The 26,183-nt window shown below is 46.8% G+C and overlaps 2 protein-coding genes and 1 non-coding gene across 3 annotated transcripts in view; all 3 read right to left on the reverse strand.

Annotated features, from left to right (window-relative positions):
- Positions 1–25,342, reverse strand: part of LOC135804979 (CCAAT/enhancer-binding protein zeta-like) — a 44,565-nt gene extending 19,223 nt beyond the window's left edge. Inside the window, exons 1-11 of the mRNA XM_065318962.1 lie at positions 25,257–25,342; positions 23,139–23,359; positions 10,823–10,934; positions 10,049–10,149; positions 8,548–8,635; positions 8,049–8,116; positions 7,594–7,710; positions 6,991–7,036; positions 6,685–6,728; positions 6,296–6,380; positions 5,535–5,619 (exon numbers count right to left, since the gene is read on the reverse strand). Of these exons, the coding sequence (XP_065175034.1) occupies positions 5,535–5,619; positions 6,296–6,380; positions 6,685–6,728; positions 6,991–7,036; positions 7,594–7,710; positions 8,049–8,116; positions 8,548–8,635; positions 10,049–10,149; positions 10,823–10,934; positions 23,139–23,153 (761 nt within the window). The 5' untranslated portion in view covers positions 23,154–23,359; positions 25,257–25,342. The remainder of the gene's footprint in view (positions 1–5,534; positions 5,620–6,295; positions 6,381–6,684; positions 6,729–6,990; positions 7,037–7,593; positions 7,711–8,048; positions 8,117–8,547; positions 8,636–10,048; positions 10,150–10,822; positions 10,935–23,138; positions 23,360–25,256) is intronic.
- On the reverse strand, positions 1,571–1,652 carry Trnas-cga (transfer RNA serine (anticodon CGA)). Its single transcript has one exon. It is a non-coding gene; the product is annotated as a tRNA-Ser (tRNA).
- Positions 14,384–16,251, reverse strand: LOC135804978 (uncharacterized). The gene is made up of 2 exons (XM_065318961.1): positions 15,734–16,251; positions 14,384–14,860 (listed from the first exon to the last, which is right to left on the reverse strand). The coding sequence occupies exons 1-2, from the start codon at positions 16,128–16,130 to the stop codon at positions 14,415–14,417; spliced, it is 843 nt and encodes a 280-aa protein (XP_065175033.1). The 5' UTR covers positions 16,131–16,251; the 3' UTR covers positions 14,384–14,414.
- Positions 25,343–26,183: the final 841 nt, after the last annotated feature.

The raw sequence follows: 26,183 nt of genomic DNA on the forward strand, positions 1-26,183 counted from the left end.
TGGAGATTGGATATAATGACCTTGGATATAACGACAAATCGAGTTTAGAGACAAGATTCTGTTGCCCAAGTCGTTTAGCAAGTCCTTCCTGTACAATATAGATCGGGTATAACGACCTCGAAAATAACGACAGATCGAATTTACTGACACTTTTTTGGTGCCCGAAGACCTGAAAAAAGTGAAAATGCATCGAATATAACGACTTTCCTCTTGTATCAGGCAGACAGGCATGTCTGGAACATGGCATACTTGCCAAACCTACCGGAATTTCCGGGAAAATCAAGGAAAACTCGCTTTCGTCCCGGTATACCGGAAAAGTTATAACATCTACCGGATTTTCGAAAATGTCCGTCAACACCTTTTTAGTGGATTTTCGGTGTTTTGGACGCTCGCTCGCAGTGCTGGGCGCCCAAACGAAGGTCTAGCGAGCGAGAATTTTTGAGTTAGCGCATGAAAAAGTACTTTTTCGTCGTACATGCTGTACTATTTGCGAATATTTTGTAGTCATGGTGACGTCACTATGATGTCATATACAATATTTTGCATGTAAAAATTGAAGATCAAGGAAAAATGGGCAAAATCAAGGAAAACGTCATCCGTGTCAAGGAAACTGTTTGCCAGGGGTTGGCAAGTATGACATGGCTGTGCCACGTGCCCCGATCTCTGGGTCACTCAATGTGTGCTTTACATAATTGCACATACATAATTATTGTAGCCGCAGTGCAGTGGTAGATCTACGCGATGACTTTGCTTCGAACAATGCATGCAAAACGCATGCACATACATATCTGAAATCCATTACAGTATCATTATGGCATATGCATTATTATGCACAATCATATCTGCAATACATTTCTGTCATTTTGGATATTGCATACTAAATGTGAAGATCGGGTTTAGTGACAGATCGAATATAGCGACATTTTGCTTTCTCCCGAAGGAGTGTCGTTATATCCAATCTCCACTGTAATATTTTCATAGCTTATTTCTAGCATATGCCGAACGTTAGCTCACAAAAACGAGCGTAGGAACAAAGACGCCAAGGGCCCAAGGCCCCAAACATTTTTGGAACGCGATATGCAATGCTGTGGCCATGGCCCAACCGGGAGAAAACTGAGATCTACGATGCAAGATGCGATGACAATCGACATCGAACATGGTTGGACTTGAATTCAAAATTGTTTAGTTTAGGGTCAGGCGCTACAAGTACAAGGCATGAGGCTGGCGGAGTGTGGAGACCGTAGATATGATGTAGCCATCAGGAGATCGAGTCAACAAACAACTGCCACAGCCTGGAACTGGAGAGTACACTGAGCTCAGTACTGGGTGGCAGATTCGCGAAAAATGTCTCTTCTAGACTACTCGTACTCTGACAGAATCGTCCAAACGATTCGCACCATGCACCAAATCGACCTACCTACACAAGGGACGATGACAATGACATGAAAAAAAGGAAAAGAGCGATCACAATCCCATCGAGTCACAAGCAGCTCTTGCTTGCGCTTGCGTTCACGGACTCCGACTGATCGCGATCGCAAGGAAGAAAAAAACAAAAAATAAATGAGCCATTCGCAGTGAACAGGATTCGAACCTGTGCGGGCAGAGCCCAATTGATTTCGAGTCAATCGCCTTAACCACTCGGCCACCACTGCGGGTGCAAAGTTCAAACTGAGCTTGGATGTCTATAAACGGACGCACCAGTTCTCAAGGAATTTGACAAACTTTTAGACCAAGATAACTGTATACAGTCCATTCATAAAAAGAGCAAGAGCTGCTTGTGACTCGATGGGATTGTGCAGTGTGATCGCTCTTTTCCTTTTTTTCATGTCATTGTCATCGTCCCTTTGTTCAGAAGTGTAGGTAGGTCGATTTGGTGCATGGTGGCGAGCTCCCGTATTTGGCGATTTTTCGTGATTTCATCGTACACAGTGCAGTGCTGCGAACTTTGAAATTTGAAAAAGGGTCCAAAAAGGGTGCCTGAACTGGGGTTCGAACCGCAGAATGCACTGTTGCAGGCGGGGTCAAACGGCCTGGATTTTGATGGTTTTTCCCAATTCAATGCTTTTGGGGCAAAACCTGGCCGAAATCCTATTCTTGCTATGGCTTGCTTTTTGGACAAAAAAACTTCAGAAACATAATTGGAAGAGGATTCCATATCGGATTGCAGAAAAAAATTCTAAAAAACTCAACGTTTGACCCATCTATGGCCAAAAGCTAGAAGTTCATTTTTTTCTGAATGGACTGTAGAGTCGGACTTCAACTGTCAGGGGCCGTTTACATGAGAAAAAAATAAGCCCGGGCTTATTCAACCCTAGGCTTACGATAAGCCCGCCTTGATCAGTCACCCAGTCATTTTAGAGCGCGCGTTTACATGGTCAGGCGGGCTTATTCAGCTCGCCCCGAGCTGAACTAGCCCTACCCTTGACCCCCGAGCTTATCCAACCCCCAGGGCTTATTTTGTCATGTAAACGGTCAAGAAGGGCTTATAAGCGAGTTTTTCCGTATTTTTCGATTTTGCCTCGTGAACCTGAGAGAATGTGGCCGTGGACAGTGCGTCTCTTTTATTTATTTCTTGGTATGTTTTCTTCTGGTTTTTGTCCAGTGGAAGGTCCTAGCCCATCCTTCACCTGCTCGAAAAATAAGTGACAATTGGAAAGGCAGTAGAAACCTGAGCCGGCACTTCTTGATCCAAATTTCATCAAACACGAACATTTACCACTGCGTTCATGTGCGATTTGAAAAATATAATGCGCGCAGAACTCGCAGTCACTCACCTGAACTCAGCCCCGTACAACCGTCATGTAAACGGTTGAAAAATAAGCCCGAGGCGAATAAGCCCGGGCTTATTTTCCTCATGTAAACGGCCCCTCAGTCTGTCACGGTGTCAGCTAGTAATGAGTAGTATGTCAGAATTAGGACAGTTCACTGGCCTCTCAGTTTGGTCTTTACTGCCACTACCACTGGATGGGATGTCCCGTACATGCAAGCACACCAGCCATAACTTCGGCCACAGCCAGCTAAAACATGTCTGATAGAGTGAAAAATGTATTCCAGAAAAATGTCACTTTGATCACCAGCTGCTTGGATTAGACCGCCAAATAAGTGTGCAAAGTTCGACAAGATGCTCACGCCGGTTGATGAATGAAGCACAGCGCGAGCGACTTACGAGCTCGCCAGAAATAATTCTTCATTCCGTCATGTCTCAAAAAAATTACGAAACGCCAAACATGTTTTAGCTGACTACGGCCCATTTCATGTGTTTTGGGCTGCACCTTGCCAGTGACTCACTTGCCTGGATATCACCAAGCACTCAGGAGAAGCACTGACTCAGTGCATATGACCATGCAAAGTACAGAGTTACTATGTGAGAGTACTGGTGGTGGAAGTCAATATTTCTTCAGACTTTTCTCGTTTCATCTCTCTCAAACTATCGGAACATGCAACTACCAGCAGCATTGGTCATCATGGTTGGAACTTCCAAGTACACGGAAATAGAAGTCTCAAGGCTCAAGACAAGAGGAAAGTACCATAAAGTACCGTTGATCTGCCCCCTATTGAATTTCTGCATGTGAAGTGACTTCGGCATATGTGTCCAAATACGGTGTTGAACCGACGCTTGCACTGCTGTACACAATGCGTGTCAGTGCAGATATGTAAAACTAAAAAGCAAAAAAGAGTAAACTATCGTGTCCGTTCCCAAAGGGAACTTGCGACGGCCGCTAACACCCGGTAAACCCTAGATATGCATGCAGATATGCATGTGGATGAAAATGTGCACAATCCAGCACGGCGAGTCTGACTTTTGTGTAGTTGTACATACCAGTAACACTGCACATGAAAGCCTTGATTTAACCATCAACCTCTTGCCGAATATCCAGCTGGGAAGCGATACCGTATAATGTGTGTGTGTGTGTGTGTGTGTGTGTGTGTGTGTGTGTGTGTGTGTGTGCGTGCGGGGGGGATCAACGGTACTTTGCGGTAAATGCTAGGGCTGAAAGAAGCGGTTACAGTTTCCAGGTTATCAGCTAGCCAGTGATTGGTTACACGGCCGGTTGACCGTACCAACCGTTTCACCCCTAGGAATCACATGGCGTTCCCTCTAATCTTCCAGATTTCCTGCAACATAGCACTCCACTAGCTAAATAATTAGACCTCACTCAAACTATTAGGAAACCCAAATGTGAAATTGCTAACTCAAACTGTCAACATAACCACTGTCACAACACCACACCATAGCAAGTACTTGTACAACAGCGGGATCGCAGAAAATCACACTACGGTACGCCGTGTGGAGTCACAAGGGAACAAGCAGGGAAACTGCACATGGCAATATAGAAAGCTAGTCCAGAATTCTGCCGACCAGGCAACAGCTGCCGTGTTATTGCAGCGCACTGAATGCCTTGTAGCAAGAGCACCTAACCCCCAAGAGTGTGCAACTCCAGCTATGGGGTCTACGGCCGCAGAACTTCACACTACATGAGAAACCCATACACATTATTTGCACACTGTGCACGATAGATACAGGGTTGTGCCCTATCCTGGTCTGGGTTCAACTCTGTTGTGGTCAGTTCACACTGTTTCCCAGCATAACCATGTCACGCGATGTGAAGTTCTGCCGTTGCAGCTGGATAGAGGCGGTGCAGGCAGTTAGTTACACGCTCTTGGGGGTCATGTACTCTTGCTTGTAAGACTTAGTATAGGTTGCATTAACGATGTGGTGTTGATACGTCTCAGTGCAGTAACGTCTCAGTCACCACAGTCCAATGCTGAAGTGGGGTCGACACATTGCCACCGCCTGGCATATGCACATTCCTATCTAGAGTACATGCAACTTATCAGTAGTATCCAGCGACACACTCAACGAAGATGTGCCATCTCTAGACAACTATATGAACAGGACCTTATAAATTGCGTCTGCAGCCACCTCTATCATACAGTATTCTGTTCTCAAGGTTCGTGGTTTCTCGTAAAAAAAATGATGCAGCCTACCATGAGTTGACAAATGTCTTCACTGCATAGTGAGGGAGCATTGGTACATGGAAAGTTTTAAGAGTATGGACTACATCTGGCAGTAGTTCCCTTCAGGCAAACAGGCAAGAACTTTTGAAAGGCTGCTATGGTACACAACTAACAAGTAACATGGTAGTCTGAAAAGGACCAATGGCTTTTTCTAGTGACACTTCTAGACCTCTTAAGATGGAAGGCTCTTAGTTATGGAAGAGCCTTCCAACTTCCAAGTCGGATGGCCATTGGTTAGAGCATTCAAAATGTACTAGAGCGAAATTTCAGTATTGTGCCAACTGTCGCAGGGCCTGACTCAGCAGCATCTAGGTACTAAATACATTTGTGGACACTGGACACCTACGTACAGCCACTAACTAGTCAACCATAGATCCCTTTCCCCCAGCGTAAAATTCCTCGGCTCCCCATCTGAGTTCCCGACACTACACGAATTCGCTAGTATTTCAGCCAGGCCTTGCAATTCAACCAAGAAGACATAGTGAGAATTAAAAGTTGGAGGTTTTGCGGCTTACCTTGCGCGATCTGCTAGGTTTGGTCGATACATGAAGCGCTCAATTTCATTGACGATTACAAGACGCATATTGGGATGCCTGTTTACTGCAGACACAGAAAAAGAGACAGAGATTTGACTTGCTATCAGTAATAGATTGTAAGTTCGCAGTGTAGTCACTAGTTGCATCCTAAAAGGAAAAAAAGCTACTAACTTACATAGAAGAGAGCAGAACTACAGTGCTACTCAATGAAATCCAGTGAGTCACTCAAGTTCGCCATGGCCGTTGCCCAGCCCTGGACCTGCGAACACTGGGCTGCGAAATGGTGCAAGGCTCGAACATGACTCACATGACTGGATTTCATTGAGCAGCCCTGTAGTTACATGTACTTCAAGTACCGTAAAGTATGGCGAAAGCGTTCTACCCTTGGTTTTACAGCCAGGGAAACGAAAGTAGCATGGCAGAGTGCAACTGAGTTGTACGGTGTGTACAACTTAGGGTACTAGGGTCACGTTCTTGTGTGGAGCTTGCATCCGCTCTAAGATAAACTGCGCAACATGCAACATGTATAGAAGGACACACCTCCAAAACACGACCACAACAGAGTGGAGTGTTCTCTCACGATAGTTTACAGCATATCCAAACGTAAGAAGCAGATGATAAAGCAGAAAATAAAGAGATGGCAAGTGAACTCCCCCCCCCCCCCCCCCCACTGCTATCGCCCAACACCACACCAGAGTGATGTCAGAAGCAGAGCAGCCTGAATAGCAATTGTAACATACCAAGCAGCAGTAAATAGTGAGAAGCGGTTGATGCAAGCCGCCGCTCTGGATCACCCAGTTTGTTGCTTAGCAGTTTTAGTAGTGCCTGCAGAAACAAAGACAAGAGTATTACAGGTCCAGCTGCTACAGAAGGACGATATAGCTTTAATAGATCAGATCGGAGAGGTGTGTGCTTAGAAAGGGGACCACATCAGACAGCAAGTTGGGTTGGGAAAAAAGAGGTAGAAGAATGGAGAGAGAGAGAGAGAGAGAGAGAGAGAGAGAGATCAAGTGAAGATAACACTAACTTCCAATGACTGGAAATGACATTTCCATGACTAATCAAAGTGGTTCATGAAGTAAAGCACCGGCACCAAGCCAGCCAGGAGCAAACAAGTATCGGCACGAACCTGTTCTTGCTCGGGCCGCTCAGCCAACAACTGCTGGACGATAGCTGGAAGGAATCAAATGCAAACAAAGATGATAGGGTCACCATGCCAACACTGGATCACGTTCCACATAGCCAACAGCGACACTGAAAAACACTCCACATAGGCCCCAGCTAGCACTACTTGCTATTGTTTGCTATTGTTTATATAAAATATCATAATGTCACAAAAATCCGTAATAAGCTTCAAAGGCAAAAATGGGTGTCTTGATTATTAGCACTCAATAGTCTGTTTGACACAGCTCGAGGAGAAGCTTGGTAAACTTACCCAGGACTTTCTTGCGGATTTCAAACTGAGGATCCTTGAGAAGGCTCTGAATACAGGAGAAAGAAGAAGGAAAGAAAAGGATTCTTGATCGCAAATTGTTAACAGTGGATGCCACAACAAGGCTCAATTGTGGTCGGGGATGGGAAAGCAAACTTGTGGCGGGCCGGACTGCCACAACCAAGCAGCCATCGGCCGCGGCCATCCTTGCTGGATATTACACACAAGACCCTGGTGTGCTACAGCCATGCACATTCAGCACACACTTTATGTTCTCCTGGGTGACGGAGTGTGTACGACAACCTTCATTCTTTTATTCGAAGTACATAAGCGGTGAATACAGGCATGCCGCGGGCACTTCAAACAAACCGTGTACGATCCGTACTTTTCAAGGGCGCTGGACGCAAGGCACTCAACAGCAGGTGTACTAGTACATTGTGTGATGCCTACTTTTTTCTGGCACTAAAGGCAACTCTTGTTCCGAGTTTAAAATGTACATCGCTTTTGTGACATGCACTAGCACTGTACAAGGACTGGGCACCCAAGTCACAGTCAAAGGCAACTCTGACTCAACATACACATACAGTTTAAAAAAAACCATCTTACGTCTAGGGCATTCATCATGCTGCCGTAGGACTTTTTCACCTCGTCCTCAACGTGCCATAGCAGCAGCTGGCGATACATCTGCTTTTTGTCTGACCCGCTCAGCTGATCGAACGGTCTCTGGATGAAAACACAAAGAGGTGGGCAGAACTCCAGAATTCAAATTGTGAGCCAAAATACAACAAATATGATGCTAAAATAACATGCAAAATCCACAAGAAGCAGCAGCAGCAGTACCGCCACCACCACCACCACTACCAGCACATGCAATACTTTAGCAGGTGCACATGATTTCATAATTATATTTACAGACTATCAACAGCCATGAAAAAAAGAAAAAAAATCCACAGATCTGTGACATAATCAAAATAATACATGTACTGGGTATAGAAAAAAGACAGCTAAGAGCCAAGACGGAGAAGCTACTTCCATGGTAATCAATTACTAGGAGAACTCACTTCTCCAATAGAGCGCAACTTGCGGTTTTCCGGGAGAAGATTGACCATGAACAACTCCTTCAAAGTGTCTGAAGAAGCGTACATGAGTTCAAGGAAGTGCAAGGTCACAGGTAGCCAATGCACATGCACGCACTCACATGTGCACGCACATGCGCATGCACACACACATGCACATACACACACACACACACACACACACACACACACACACACACATGTCAAGGAAAAATTCACAAAACACCAATATCACAGGTTAAAAGACCATCAGGCAGAGATATTGAGTGAAAATTCACTGCCCCCCTGTGTGAATTTAGGAGTAAAATTATTATTATTATCTTCATAGTGCATAGACCGAAATAACTGAATGACCACTCCATCATAAGACATACTACAGCAGCCAAACACCTATACCGTATCTACTAAGACACACACAAACATGGCAATAGCAAGGCAAGATACGATGAAGAATGTCACCCTAAAAGCCTTTTCTCGCACGTACCAACAGCAATCAGAGCCTCGCGCTTCACTTTCTTGTTGGCCATCATCAACAGGTTGGATAGAGTTGAAAGCTGATGCACGGGAGATTCCTGCAGTGTTCATGTTACAAGACCGAGCATAAGCATACAACCGTTTTATGACCAATGCCAACAGATCTTCACAATCACAGTCTGGTAAGTATCCAGGTGATCAAACTCGAAAATATGTTGAAAATCTGCAATACTGTACCACATCTAGGACAACGTAGTGTAATTCAGATCTCATCTCATAATATAGCATTGGGTCAGACCTCGCCATTGGTCTACGACAAGCACCTACACATGCACGATCTCACATCAATGCACCCCCCCCCCCCCCTTCCCCAACACACACAGGACTATGCGAACGCACAAACACACACACACACACACACACACACACACACACACACACACACACACACACACACACACCTCAGACCTTAAACCTGCCCATCGCAGAAGCGATGATAGCGAACAGCTACACACACACACACACACACACACACACACACACACACACACACACACACACACACACACACACACACACACACACACACACACACACACACACACACACACACACACACACACACACACACACACACACACACACACACACACACACACACACACACACACACACACACACACACACACACACACACACACACACACACACACACACACACACACACACACACACACACACACACACACACACACACACACACACACACACACACACACACACACACACACACACACACACACACACACACACACACACACACACACACACACACACACACACACACACACACACACACACACACACACACACACACACACACACACACACACACACACACACACACACACACACACACACACACACACACACACACACACACACACACACACACACACACACACACACACACACACACACACACACACACACACACACACACACACACACACACACACACCTTTGACCTGACCTTTGACGCCCATAGCAACTTGTGCTGGGATTGCACCATTCAACAGCTTGCAAGGCTGAAGAATTGACCGTCACTATTCAGCCTGGTCTACACCATACACACACACACACACACACACACACACACACACACACACACACACACACACACACACACACACACACACATGGACGCGTACGCACCATTGGACCATTGGACGCCCATCGCCGGAGGCGATGATAGCGATGCTACAGCAGAAGCCATAGCAACTTGTGCTGGGATTGCACCATTCAACAGCTTGCAAGGCTGAAGAATTGACCGCCACTATTCAGCCTGGTCTACACCACACAGCTATGAAGTGGCTTTTTTCTGGCCAGTGAATCCCTACTTTTTGGTCTTTCTTAAATTTTTTTCCCGCACACACATGCCGCGTACGCACACACCCACACACACACGCGCGCACACACCCACACACACGCACGCATGCAAGCACACTCACCTGAATCTGCAGAGCTAGCGCGGCAACACGATCCGACAAGGTACCGGTCTTCATGACGGTTCTTATCCACTTTGCATCACCGCTGGTATCGGCCGACTTGGCTGCAATCAAACAAACAGCGATACACGTAGTCAGTCGTCACACACAAAAAGGCATGTCTACCATACAATGACGGCTCACCCTTTAAGACACTCAGATTTGTGTGAATGTGTGTGTGTAAAAGAAAAAAAGAAAAAAAATGGAAAAATGAAAAATAGGGATTCACTGGCCAGAAAAAGTCACTTCAAACAGCTGTGTGGTGGATACCAGGCTAAAAATAGTGGCGGTCAATTCATCAGCCTTGCAAGCTGTTGGATGGTGTAATCCCAGCACAAGTTGCTATGTCTAAAACATAGCTGTTCGCTATCATCGCTCCCGCGATGGGCATGTCTGAGGTCTGAGGTGTGTGCGTGTGTGTGTGCATGTGTGTGCGTGTGTGTGCGTGTGTGTACGTGCGCGCATGCGTGGAAACCCGGCATGCGCATACATGCACATCTCTAATGTATAACCCTCCTTGCTCATGATACGTAATGCACCTCGCTTGTATAGCACCTACACACCCTTTGTAGTCCCCTATGTTCTCTTGCTGTTGCTGTTGTGGTTGAATTCTTTATTCTCACGATGGCACCTTCGCCAATAAGATATGTTGTTGTTGTTGTTGTTGCTGTTGTTGCTTTTCTCTTCCATTCTATGTAGGCATGTGCACTTTCATAAAAAACAAAACAAAAAACCTACCTTTCATGTACTTTTCCACCTCCATCTCATAAATCTGCCTGGCAGCTCGCCGATAGACATCTACGAGGCGAGGATCGTTCTTTGTAGATGATATGCTGCCGCTAACCCCATTCTAAAGACATAGACAACAACAGCATTGTGTCATTAGCCACAAAGCGGACCAGGGAAGGTGCATGGACATAACGCACACACACAGAGTTGGGCACTGGATTATGGACAAGACTGAAGCACAGAAGACACATTCCCTGACTCGACAAAAGGAGTCAGCGTCTGCTCTGCGTGTGTAACATTACATACACATGCGTGCATGCGTGTCTGTCTGCAGTGAAGTGGATCCCTATTGTCATGTAACGAGGACATCTCGCTGGTGTTTGCACAGTGTATCGGCATCCACACTGCGATGTACACACACTATTCGATAATTGAACCACAGAAGTACCGGTACGCATTACCCTCCCCCGAAAAAAACTTGGAAGACTACGAAGACTCGTACACAAAGTATAAAATTTATTCCCGTAGCTATGCAGAAGACGTTACTTCAGTAACGTCTGGCGCTAGCCAGGGTCCACACAGCTTTAATTTGGTATTTGTGTGTTTGTTTGTTTGTGTGTTTGAGTCACGCCTGGCGCTATCCCGTATCTGTCCCGTACCGTACCATCAAACACAGCTGGCCACATACAGCTGGCCGCAATATTCAAATAGGGCTTTCAAACGCAAGCTTATAACGTGAAGCAACTTGGAAGAATGGGTATGAATGCGAAGTGTATGGGGGAATGCATGTAGGGCGATAGTGCGGGTTCGAATCCCAGGATATGCCTAAAAAAAATAGGAGAATTGAAAAATTTATAACATCCCTGTGCTTTTTTTGCCGTCATCAAGGCGGTAGACGGTGTCGTATTACCCTCGATCATACCTGTCCCGTACCGTACCGTACCATCAAAGACGGCTGGCCACAATGCATATTCAAATACATGTAGGGCTTTCAAATGCAAGATCATAACGTGAAGCAACTTGGAAGAATTAGTATGTATGCGAAGTGTATCGGGGGATACATGCAGGGCGATAGTGCGGGTTCGAATCCCAGGTTATGTCTAAAAATAAAAAGTAGAAATTTATAGGAATTTATAACATCCCTATGCTTTTTTTGTCTAGGTCATCAAGGCAAAAAAGCATAGCGTAGGGCCCTGAGCTTCCAAGCTCTCTCGTGTGAATCTGGGACTGACATCCCGACACACACACACACGCGCACACAGACACATCGAAGCAGTGCATGTTCACATGTAGCACAACTATCTATCTGTCTGCATACTCTGAATACTCCATGCTGCATTGCTATTTACTCGTGTATGTGATCAAGAGTAACGCTATATGTAAGTAAGCTGGCAGCGCAATACACACACACACACACACACACACACACACACACGCGCGCGCACGTACGCACACACACAGACACACACACACAGACAGACAGACAGACACACACACACACATACACACACACATGCACACACACACACACACACACACACACACACACACATACACACACACACACACACACACACACACACACACACACACACACACACACACACACACACACACACAAGTACTACATGTAGTGGCATGTGAAGAGTGTGAACAGACTGAGTGCATGATGCATGTCCTGCGACAGAGAACATCCACACAGCAGGCAAGAAGAGAAAGGTATTTGAAAGGTTGACTCTCTGACACAACGCAAGCTAATTACAAACGACAGTGATGATACACTGCAAGTGAAACAGCAGGGCAGGATAAGCTGCAGTTAGGCTGTTTGGCCAGAAGTACGAATTTGCCATGCTGCATTACTTGAAAGTTAGTTTTACGAGCCCAAAAAACCCTCGACGACGGCAGGCAGAGTTCATATTACAAGTATGTACATGAAGCATATCGACTATGCCAGACATGTCCGAACCGTGAACTCGCCCCAGTCAGATAATTCCATCCTCACACAGCATCCCCTTCTCGCCCCACCATAGACCTAGAATAACCTGCACTGTAATAATCCCAGCCAAACAGCTGTAAATGTCTTAGGGTAAGCAGCTAGTAGTAGGATGTACAGTTTAAGTGGATTTATTGTGATGATGTCACACAGTAAGATGTGATTGGCACAGGGACGATTGCTTGCGAAGTGGAAAATTAGCACTTAAAAGCAACAGCCCAATAACCTGGGTTTGATCGCACACCAGATAAACTGTCCCATTACAATCCTGATCACACTGCTGGCACACAAACACCTAAATGTGTACAAGTATGTGCACATAAGTTAAAACCCGGGCTGTGACTTGGGCCATTGTTGCGAGCGCATTCATGGAACTGATGCATATGGCAAGAAAGCACATTCACGAATCCTGACACCTGCCCGGCTAGCCTGGGGAGCTAGTAGGTGCATGAGGTGCATGAGGTGCATGCCCCTAAAGAATGCACACTGGTGAGTTGGGTACTGGGCAATCGGTCAAGAACTATCTTTCCATTTCTCAATAGGGTGGCACATTTGCAAACTATACGTGCTACAGGAACTCAGTCTCTAGACTGCTAAAATTTATTACTGTAGCTGTTTGAACTTTGCTACAGCACTAGCAAGCGATTACTTTTGGAACACTAATTGCATAGGTATTCAGAAGGGTACAGCGTCGGATGAGAATGTGATGTCCTGAACGTATACGAGAACAAAACAAGCTGCAAGAAGCCCGAGCAAAGGAAAGAGGTGATCGGATGGGCGCTGGGGTGCACAAAGGCGGATAGAAAACGTCCTTCAGTTCACAGTACCTACCAACCGCTGAAATGATATTCGCATGAGTATACACTATACATGTACAGTCAAAATGTCATCTCTTTCAGACGAACACCAAGGGACTGATGGTATAATTATGTTCGCAATAACGAGAGTACGTCTTATCCATATTTTACACACCGTGATTAATCCAATAGAGTTGTGAATACGTTGTATTTGCATGTATCATGTATGGCATCTTGAAGGCATATAAAAATGCAATTTTACGAACTTCCACCCTCCAGAAGCACAACAAAATGCCAAAGTACTGTATCCCAAAAAGTCACGTAGCACAGAACACTTCTTTTGCAGAAGTGTTTTCTAGAAAGTCACACATCCAAAGTAGTGAAAAGCACCGCTTGGGGGGGGGGGGTCTCCAATATGCCACAGCTTCTTTTGCAGCGGACAGTGCATAACCTCTGGAAAGGGATACCGTTGCATGCACTAATGTGGCTGCTGGGGGCACTTGCATAAATGCACACGGCATGCACGACTACATCAACAAAATAATATTGAATTCTTACTTCTCTTTATTGTAAACCATCAAGTAAAATATGCCATCCCGGCACAAAAATAGAAATATTTTAGCTATGTAGTAAAGCTCCAGCCAAATGCTGCATCACAAACGAGCTCTGAGACCAAGAACAATCTGTTGTTTTGTTGTTGTAATCCTGTCCAAGTCATCGCCTGGGTACCATACCAGTAGAGTACACCAGTGTCAGGAGAAGTGAACACCTAGGATCAATTTCCAGTGGCATCGTCGGTGGCTCAAGGCAGTCAAGATAACACTGGCCCTGGTGGCAAGAAGCGGTGAACATTGTTATCGAACAGGTCGGCGAATATGTCATCGGTTCCCAGGTCGGGCATGCTGAACAGTGACCCGCTGAAGAGATCTACTGAGCCACCGCCGCACATGCCATGCTCTAGAGATTCAGCAGCAGCAAGCAGCGACGTGTGAGAGCTAGAAGACAACAAATCAAGGTCTGACAGCGAGTCACTATTGCTGCTGCCACCGCCGCTGCTACCACTTCTACTGCAATTGCTACTTGTGCTAGCGTCGGGTGACGGTGATGATGACTGTGAAAAGGGAGATGAAGTCGAAAGAAGCGGTGACTGAGGTGTCAAGCTCTCTGCTGTGCACGGCACGGGACCACCATTTGCGCAGCCAGTCGGTTTGGATGCTGGCTGGATGAGCAGTTCTCCGACGTCCAGGCTGAGCTCAACTGTAGCATGAGAGCAAATACAAAACACACACACACAAGCATCGTTTGCTTGGCACACATGTAACAAGTCATGCAGCTACTAATGTACACAATAATACTCCTACATGCACTTCTAGCATCACGCCAGTTCTGATTATGACAAATCAGAGGGAAGGATTTCTGAGGTAGATTGGTTGACAACTGGCTGAGGCATGCTGAGGAAACTTGCTCCAATTAATTATCAACCAAAGTGGTCAACCTGTCAGAGCCCTTCAGACAATCTACGGAATGTCATGCGCCAAACATAATGGCCTGCTTGCAACCATTTCCTACTTGTCACAAAGAAGCTGAGGATCCCTGTCACCTGTTCCAGCAGGATGCACAGCTGGAAGGAAATTCTGTCACCTTCTTCCTAATCAAGTCCAAACTACTTTGCATGCAGTATCATGTATTATTTCATTGCACTGTTGTTTTTACAAGCTCATACCAATATCTTGATGGTGTGCACTTTAAGTACGTACTTGCTAGTGCCAGTATGCAACTAGATAAAGTACAGTGCTGCTCAACGAAACCCAGTCATGTCACTCAAGTTAGCGCCTTGCATCATTTCACAGCCCAGTGTTCGCAGGTCTAGGGCTGCGCAACGCCCGGCGCGTACTTGAGTGACGCTGCGACTGGATTTCATGAGCAGTACTGTGCAAGTGCCAATACATGATCGTAGTGGAATACTGGAGTGTTGACGTAGTGCACAGCACAGCACATCTGCTTCTATCTCTCTCTCTATTCTATTTTTTTTGCTATGCGTTCAAATCATCACAAGTACCAAATGATTATGTACATGGATAATGGATATTGGAAAGACTTGGATACCATGAACTACATGACTGCACTTACTCTGTCTATGATCATCCTCTGCTACAAGGGCGTCTGATTCTTCTTCACCTGCTTCTCCGTCGTTGCCCGTCAATCCTTGATAGCGTCTGCAAGTCGCTCTGTTGGCCACTTCCAAAGCGGGACTTTCCCGACCACACACCAACTCTGTCAGGTGCCCGATGTACAGTATGGCGGCTAACATTGTGCCGAAGCGGGTGGGAAGCTGTTCTTTGAGGTTGTGAGGAAGACTGCCCTCCAGCGACAAGAAGGCTCTCCGTAGCGAATCCGCACGGTCGCGCTCGCGGGCATTGGCCTGCCGACGCTCCTTGGTCAAGCGCCGGAACTTGGCACTGACGCGTTTCCGTTTCTTCTTCGCCTGCTGTCCAGGCAATCTTGGTTCGGCAATGGAGGACGCCATAGTATCGGAGAGTGAAAGACACAACTACCACAATCAGTCCAGAGTCAGGGGCAGTAACGGTCAGGACGCGGCACCACAACTTCGGACAGAGACAGCCTGCTTCGTGTGCTTGGTGGATCGTTTAGTGGATCGTTTAGTGTTTGCTCCTAGAGCAACACCTCCCAGGTAGAAATCGACGGCAGCAGGAGCAGAGGACACTGAGCCGACAATATGACTGTGCGGTTACTGAGGACGAAACGAATTCTAAACTACTCACACCAGCGGCATAGACTGCTGCACCTGGATCGACTCGACTCTCGTATGCAAAGCACGTGCCCGATCGTACCTGAGCGATCAAGAACTTGAAGAAGACTGAAACGATGAGTGTCGCTGCCACGGAAAAAGAACTAGTCCGCTTTGGCCAGCACCAGCGGCCACAGCGCCCTGACAGCAGGCTTCCTGAGCGAGTAGGCTGTTGAGAGATTACACGGCTCGCGGACACCAGGTGGATGCCGGGGGAAATCTACTTCCAATGCAGCAATGCACAATCAATCACCACACACACGGACCTTGATGCACACGGTGGCACACACACACACACACACACACACGTACACACTCACCAGAAGTAGAAAGGGAAAGTGGATCGAAGGAATAAAACGCTACAGCTTTTCGGCTATGAGTATAAAAAGTCTGGTGACCGAATACCCAAGCACGGCGTGGCCGACGGCGGACACTTGGACACCCGCCGTGTAGAGAGTCTACTATTAGTATTACTATGACTGCATGTAGTCTACTAACAGCCTGGTGCAGTGGCAGTAGTGACTACAAAAATACAGTCAGTGAATATGTGTACACTTGTGTCCTTCAGTCGACGACCGGCCTTGCAGGTCAGCGCATTGAGGTCAGATTCAGAATCAGCCCCGTGAAGCAGCAACAGCACCCAACCAAACACCGGACAACAGCTGGAGCGGGACAGGGTAGTACTAGGGTGGAGATGGCACGCACGCGCACCCAGCACTCTCGCCGCCGCCGGACAGTAGATCTACTCTGCCGCGTAGCTATGGATTACTACAAGTAGAGTAAGTAACGTAGTTAGACATAGAGAACGAGTCGACGTCGATGGTCAAGACAATAGGTCTACCTCGGTTTAGTTTCAGCGTTGCTAGCCTAGATTAGTAGAAGCTTTCTCCAACTTTCCGGCTTTAATAAAATAGCACGCACACCCGATGCTACCATATCCGGGATGAGTGTAAGAGAAGCGTGCGAAACCCAACGCCAAGGCAAAGGAATCTCTGGCCAAAAAGACACCAATCTCCTAGTACTAGTACTATACTGGGTTGGGTGGAGATGGCATTTGCACTGCAGCCCGGAAAAAAGGCTCTGCACTGCAGATGTTGCGTGCGTGTTCTATCGACCAAGCGGCGTTGTAGCCGGCCAGGTAGGTCTACTGGGTGAATCGGACTGTCCAGAGTCTTGGCGGCTTACACGCTGTCCCCAGAGGCAACCTCTGCACAGCGAATCTGCTACTGCTGTAGCCCATGTGGTAGCCAGTAGCAAGCCACTATAGCTGACCACTGCACTGGCACTGCCACGACCTATCGCAGAGTTCTACGTTCCCTCGGATCCGCCCATCACAGATTCACTTATCCAAAAAATAGGCGAACACCCAAGCTCGCCGACTCGACGTTTAGTTGGAGAGTCGATCGTGAAAATGTTACGACAGGTCATCAAGTAGTAACAGTTTACTACTATTAGTAAGTATGCAAATTTGTAAAAGCATTATGCCCCACATCTCCTGCATGATGACACTATCAGAACATCATTGCAGCAAATACGTTCAAAAGGGCATCACTTGACGCGCAGCACTCGGTGAAATGGATCTGCAGGCGGTGAAATGGATCTGCAGGCGACACGTCCTCAGAGTCACCACCACGACTGGCACTCAATGCGAGGAAGCGTCGTTTTCCCTGTCGCTGCTCCATCGTGCTTCTTCCAGAACTTCCTCCTTGCGCACGCAACGCGGCACATACTTGTTCGAGTTCCAACCAGTTACCACACAACACACCCGGAGCTACACTGACCAGGCTGTGTGGGTAAACATGGACAATACAATACAATACAATACAAAACGCTCGGAAAAGACAATGACCTCCAAGTGCCTCATGGCATCTCTTCCATGGCACTGGTACTTGTCTTTGGTAGGTCCCTTCAGTGGTCAGAACACACAAAACAAGGACGTTCGGTGACATACGGTAGAGCCTGTACTGTGCTATCAACAATATCATGAAACGTTTTAAAATCGTTATCCATCATGGAAGCTGGCTGGAGCTGGGTATGGTGTGCCGGTATGCAGCATGCGGACAACAGCTAATTTCATAAACTATGCAGAACTAGAGACCATCTGGAGTAGAAAGCACTTATTATTCAACTAATTCAAGTCACCAACTGATCAAGAACAATGCAGTAGATGATACAGGATCCATTCCTGGGGATCCATGCTTTGCATTTGCATGCCTTCATGTCTTCACACTCACGGCCTTAAAAACATGAAAGAAGCCATACCAGTGACACCCAGACCAGTGGCAGCCTAACCCTAATAACTAAGTATTAATTGCATCAATCCTTGAGGCTACTTCAAGTACATGTACATGTACATGTGCACACACACACACACACACACACACACACACACACACACACACACACACACACACACACACACACACACACACACACACACACACACCACCACCACCACCACACAGACACAGACACACCACACACACACACACACACACACACACACACACACACACACACACACACACACACACACACACACACACACACACACACACACACACACACACACACACACACACACACACACACACACACACACACACACACACACACACACACACACACACACACACACACACACACACACACACACACACACACACACACACACACACACACACACACACACACACACACACACACACACACACACACACACACACACACACACACACACACACACACACACACACACACACACACACACACACACACACACACACACACACACACACACACACACACACACACACACACACACACACACACACACACACACACACACACACACACACACACACACACACACACACACACACACACACACACACACACACACACACACACACACACACACACACACACACACACACACACACACACACACACACACACACACACACACACACACACACACACACACACACACACACACACACACACACACACACACACACACACACACACACACACACACACACACACACACACACACACACACACACACACACACACACACACACACACACACACACACACACACACACACACACACACACACACACACAAACACACAAACACACACCATGTAAGCACCCGGCATATAAAATCAGATGATAGTAGATTATGCATCGCGGCAGCAGGCCCTGGGGATGCCTGTCACAATCTGACAGGAACTGTGGCTCCCCATGATTGCTGTTGCTCCTCTCTATTCCTGCAAAGGAAAAAGCCCAGTGCCATTTGAAGACACTCGTTGCTTCTCAGATTCGGGGCACTGCCGCAGAGATTCCAAGTTGCGTTCCTCTTAGCATGTTCATGTGCCTGGGATACAATTCACTACCTGCTTGCTGTGTATACAGTCAGACCTCGCATAACCGCACACATCCGTTTTCTACAAAAATATCCGGATAGGCGAGGGAACCGGATAGTCGAACACACATACTGTATGTAAGCATGGCATATGCTGTACATTTGTAACCAACTATTTTCTTCCGGATGGCGAGGGATCCGGATAAACGAGGACCGGATAAGCGAGGTCTGACTGTACCACTATAGCCGTTATTCCCGTAGCTATGCAAAAGACGTTACTTCAGTGACGTCTGGCGCTAGCCAGGGTCCACCCCAGCTTTAATTCCGTGTTTGTTTGTTTATGCTGTCGGCATGCCTGGCGCTATCCCGTACCTGTCCCGTACCGTACCATCAAAGACAGCTAGCTGGCCACAATATTCAAATCGGGCTTTCAAATGCAATAATAAAGTGAAGCAACTTGGAAGGATGAGTATGTATGCGAAGTGTATTGGGGGAATGCATGCAGGGCGATAGTGCGGGTTCGAATCCCAGGTTATGTCTTGAAAAAAAAAGGAAAAATGAAGAAATTATAACATCCCTATGCTTTTTTTGCCTAGGTCATCAAGGTGGTAGACGGTGTCGTATTACCCTCGAATGCAAAGAGAAAGTTTGATGTAGCCAATCAATGGAAAAAAACATTTCCATCAGTTCTAATAACATGCACGAAGAGCTAGGCAAAAAAAAGCACAGCGTAGGGCCCTGAGCTTCCAAGCTCTCTCGTTTATTATTCAGTGTGTAATGCATGGTCTGATTCTGGTATACCATTGTAATAGGGAGGTTTAGTTCCCACGTAACGGAAACGCGTACGTGGGTGATCCACGTAAAGTGGATGAAGGGCACCCACGTTGCACTGTTGTGTTTAGTCACACGGAACAAACAAAAGCATAAAGCGAAAGGCCCAAACCTGGTCAAAGACGAAGCTACCCGAAGCTCATCCAATATTTCGATTTCGTGAACCGGAAACTTCTTCAGCTGAGCACCCTCACAGCTCGCACAATGCGCTCCATTCTGATTTTCACCCACGTTCTGGCGGAACGTGGGTGAGCCTCCATACACGGTATGTCGTGAATCAGAAAACGTCTGTACGTGGGTCACTGAGTATCACGTGGTACACACACGTAAAGTACCCACGGATTACGTGGGACTAAACCTCCCTAGTATTCGATATAATTATCACGACTTCCAATTAGCCATTCATTGGTCATCATAATTATAATGATATTTTGAAGGAGAGGCTGTAGCGACTTCGGCGATACTCCTACGTGGGAGCTCGTGCCTTAACCTGCTGACTTGAAACCGTGGTGGTGCAGCTCTCAACAAAAACATGTTACAATGCAACGCAGTGCGTCTGTGTTAAACGCGACGCGATAGTCACTTCAAGCTACAGCTTATGCCAGTCCACCGGCATTTCTCAGACAGCGATGGCAGTACGGACGCGACCAGGGAGAATGATGGGATTAGAAAACAAGGGCACACTGTCAATACCGGCACTATATGCCGTGGTTGGCTATCACCCCTCTCTCGCACTTACTGGCACTATATGCCGTGGTTGGCTATCACCCCTCTCTCGCACTTACTGGCACTATATGCCGTGGTTGGCTATCACCCTTCTCTCGCACTTACTGGCACTATATGCCGTCGTTGGCTATCACCCCTCTCTCGCACTTTGCGTGCCAATTGGTCATGGACCACGAGTTGAGTGAAATAAATAGATAAATAAACAATACTGTCGTGGACATGGAAATCCAGTCGAATGACCGGAGCCGGCGCCCTCAGCGTGTACAGAGTGTTGCATGCAGTGCACATGTAATTCCGATGCGACCAGCGCATAAAATTAGGGCTGAAACGATCGTGTATTTTCACCTATCGATTACTCATTAGCTTAACGATCGATTAATCGATTATAATCGTTGGCAAATAGTGTGAGAATTTTGTGCAAAAACTACCCTGTTTCCGAAAGCTAGGCCTTCGTAATACCAAAAATCTGCATTAGTGTTAGGGTAGCTCCGAAACATGGCAGTTTTGAAGTCAATTTAACCTCAGAATATGTACCATGCCCCAGGCAACTGCATACTCATAGTGGAAACTGACTTAAACTTCTCAAAACGAGAGTTTTCAGTACTTTTTGGACTCAAAATCTCAAACAAGTAATCTATAACGTAACGATTACTTGATTGATAAGGAATTATCGATCGCTTAGGGGCCGTCCATAATTATCGATCTTTTACACGAAGAGAAAAAGTTTCGTATATGGGTGGGTGGGTCAAGGGGAGTTTCGTTTTGAAAAATATTGATATGTGAGACATCAAGGCATTCTTGCTGCCAAGTCAATCTATTTTTTCGTTCAGGGGATGGGTGGGTGGGGGAGGGTCCTAACTAAACTTTTTCGTTTCGTGAAAATTATCGATAATGCCTGATAGCCCCTTACCGAGTAATTGGTGTAATCGTTTCAGCCCTACATAAAATGTGTGTACGAGTACCGCTTACTCACGATCAAGGCTGCACGGCCAGCGCCCTGGGGCCCGCTACACGTGCGACCGGATTTCCATGTCCACGACAGCACCTGCCATCTTGCTGTCACTGGTATGTCGAATTTAAATTTACCATGCTTATGGTGGACTTGTTCTACTTCGAAGTAGTACACACTACTATACATACTTTTTACTTCACCTCAAACTGTTGTCATAATTAGGCAGTCGGCGCGAGAATTCAAAGCGAATTAGCGGGACGTCTCCAGAGAAAGCAGGCCTAATCAGTATGTGCTCCTTTCGATGTACGACCAAACAATAGCCACTCTTTTTGCCATCTGCCATGCATCTACTGCAGACTGACTCACATGTAAACGCTTAGCAACAGTTGTGCCCGGCATCAATAAGCAAACAAACAAGAACGAACAACACGATGGCAAAATACACTTGGCGACCAGGGTGCGGAAGGACCGAAAATGACCAGTCGTCACGTCACGGGTGAGATCCAAGATGCCGGCAAGAGAATCCGACACATCTCACTGGCCCATGATTTGTCCATTGCTTGTCTGACCATCACAGCCCCGTACAACCTATATCTCTCCTACACAGCAATGACCTTGGAACACACAGGCCATAGCGCTGGCTCTACAAGACCTGCTCGCATGGGCCAGGCATGACTACAACTGCAGTGCAATAACACAGCACTGCTGACTGCACGTGGGCTATCGCCCGGCAAGAGCTACACCTACCTTCCACTTCTCAAGTCTGCTCGTACACACACGTACACACACACACGGCACTCTGAATTGATCGATGAAGACGCTTGGATCTACAACATATCACTTACGATCTCCAGCCACATGGACGACGGCTTGACCAGGTAACCAACTAGCGGTTTATCAGGTACTAGCTTGGACAAGGGTGGGATTTCCACCGGTGCAGTAGCGACAGGCTTGGATGGCGCTGACGATTTCTCAGATTGAGCCGATGTGGGTTTGGATGCGGCTGCAGTTTTCTTGGACGGAGATGTGGCAGGCTTGGAAGAGACCGCAGTTTTCTCGGGGGCGGCTGCAAAGGAAAGCACAAATCTCCTTATTCACAACGGCCCAATCAAACCGCAGGACATACAGCAATACCAGCACTTAATTCCGGGAGCTGTATAAACCCAGGAAAGGATACGACACTGATGTCCGCGAATCATGTTTGACATAGCTCGACGCCCATAAATAATTCCGCTGAGTACTCCTCAGAGCAAAATAATTCACGATTCGATAGATTTGAAAAGGGTTTGCTCCCCACATTGGAGCTCGCGATATTCCGCCGACTTGACACTTGACTTTTTGAAACAAATCATCGTCGAAGTCGCAACCACTATTTCGATTTGATAGATCACAAGAAAACCCCTCTGGGAGCTGGCTATCCATGACTATTTCTCTTAGAACTTTCAGTTAGTGGTAAGAATTCATCCAGTGGGGCGCACTGACCACTTGAATTGAGCAAAGCAGAAAACTACGAGATCGTGGATGCAATTGAAGTTTGGTGACTTTTCAAAAGCAACACTATTTTTAACAACGACACGACAGTTGAGAGGGACGTGTTGTGTTCCCTTCACCCAACCTTGCCAACTCATTCCTCTCCAGAAAACTGATCTAGGGCTACCAGGACATAATCGGGCTGAGCTATTTTTTTGGTTTGTTCTGGTTCTTAGCCGTCACTGAAGGCTTTCTCTTTATCCTTTTTTATTATGTAACACATGTACCGGTAATGCAAACCCGGAATCCTTCACGGTTTTCGTGATGGGAGTGAAATAGCAAAAGTTACCCGGTGCAAAACGTAGAACTGTAGCAAAGAAACTGAGGAAATTGACTCCAATCGCAAAAATCTCCAGGTGCAAACTTGTCGGTGCTCGCAAATCGCGAACTAAAACGGGCACCGGAGTTTCCCGGTTCACAGTAACAGGTTTTCATTTAGAAGTTGCAACTTCGGCGGTATTAGCGATGAAGTTGGTTGTTCCAACGAGGAACACGCGCTTCCTGCCGAACTTGACTGACTAACGACTGCCATTCGGAGCACACGAGGAGCACGTCGCACCTTCCTCTCGGCAAACCTGCAAGAAAAAACACCACTCAAGTATTCATTCCCGTATAAAACAGTTGACGAGAGTAATATCTTTCGTACTCTTGGTTCATTTATGGTGAAAGCATCTCCGAAAACTTGAAAGTCGTAGTATGTCCGCACATTCTGAAGGCAGTGGTTAGAGCATCGATGGCTACAAGCGAGGGTCCCTGGTTCGAGTCCTGGTGGTGACAGCCAGTATTTTCTTCAGATTTTTCCCGTTTGTGTCTTTTCCTCAAACTAGTGAAGATTTTATGACTTGGGGCTCCCCGCGTGCTAGTTTGTACGTGAAGTGTGTGGGTACAGTGAGGGCTGTGTCCCACCCGCCTGTGTGGATTCACAGGAAGTGTGAGTTACGAAGTCTGAAGAAAATGTTGAACGGTCTCTGCTGGGATGACGACTACACCATAGCTCAGTGGTCAGAGCATCGCTGGCTACAAGCGAGGGTCCCTGGTTCGAGTCCTGGTGGTGACAGTCAATTTTTCTGAAGTTCCCGTGATTTCTACTTGAGGTCTTCCCCAATAATGGCGAGGTATACGTCGCCTGAGCTTTTTCATGCCATATCCTCTCCCGGGTTTATACAACTCATTGGAATAGTACAGCCAGCTCCCTTTGTCATCCGCCATGAGAAAAAGTCTTCCCTTTTAGAGAGGCATTCACTTACAAAAGTTAAATTCACTGTAGGGTAAAGATAACAGCGGGGAAGAAAGAAATCTGCAATGGCCGTCACTCTAGGCACAAGTACAGAATTCAAGCTCTTGGGGGAATGGTGAACTAGAAGCCTTGAATGCGTGTAGAGAGGAAAAGCCAGCAAGAGATAAGAGAGAAGTGATATTCTCATCAGACAGACCTGGTTTTGACGATTCCTTTACAGCCTTTCCCGATGCCTGACCATCCTCCTGCTTTGTCTTAGAAGACCTAGATGTGCCAAGACAAAAAAACCAAATTTAGGTTGCGTTTGGTTGGTCACATTCCACAATGGGAATCACTGGGAATCATTCTTGCCCGTTTGTTTGGTCAAAAAATTCCGCTAGGTTGGGCCCATTGGGAATCGCCGAAAATGATTCTTTTTGGAGAATGATCATTCCATGTCACATGCTGGAATGAGCGTTCTCATTCCGGAATCAAAAATGATAATGGCTGCCACGAGCCAAAACAATGTAGCAACAGGTTCAAGTGCCTCAAATCATGTACTCAGAAGTACCATGACTCTCTAGAGTCGGGTAATAGAAAGGAGAGCCACCGTTCCACAACGACATCATGGAAAGGTTATGTCAAGTGATTCCTAATTGATTCTGGCACGTTTGTTTGGTCAGGTAATTCTTGCCAATTCCCATTCCAGAATAGTTGTCATTTACATTTTGAAAATGCCCAAACAAATGCAACCTTAGAATCAGCAAAGATACGGTGAGTACATGTAGTTGGATAGTGAGGCGAGAGAGAGAGAGAGAGAGAGAGAGAGAGAGAGAGAGAGAGAGAGGAGAGAGAAGAGAGAGAGAGAGAGAGAGAGAGAGAGAGAGAGGAGAGAGAGAGAGAGAGAGAGAGAGAGAGAGAGAGAGAGAGAGAGAGAGAGAGAGAGAGAGAGAGAGAGAGAGAGAGAAAGGGAGAGAGAGAGAGAGAGAGAGAGAGAGAGAGAGAGAGAGAGAGAGAGAGAGAGAGAGAGAGAGAGAGAGAGAGAGAGAGAGAGAGAGAGAGAGAGAGAGAGAGAGAGAGAGGAGAGAGAGGGGAGAGAGAGAGGGGAGAGAGAGAGGGAGAGAGAGAGAGGAGAGAGAGGAGA

Source organism: Sycon ciliatum, chromosome 1 (genome assembly GCF_964019385.1).
Source record: "Sycon ciliatum chromosome 1, ocSycCili1.1, whole genome shotgun sequence".
NCBI classification, from domain to species: Eukaryota; Metazoa; Porifera; class Calcarea; order Leucosolenida; family Sycettidae; genus Sycon; species Sycon ciliatum.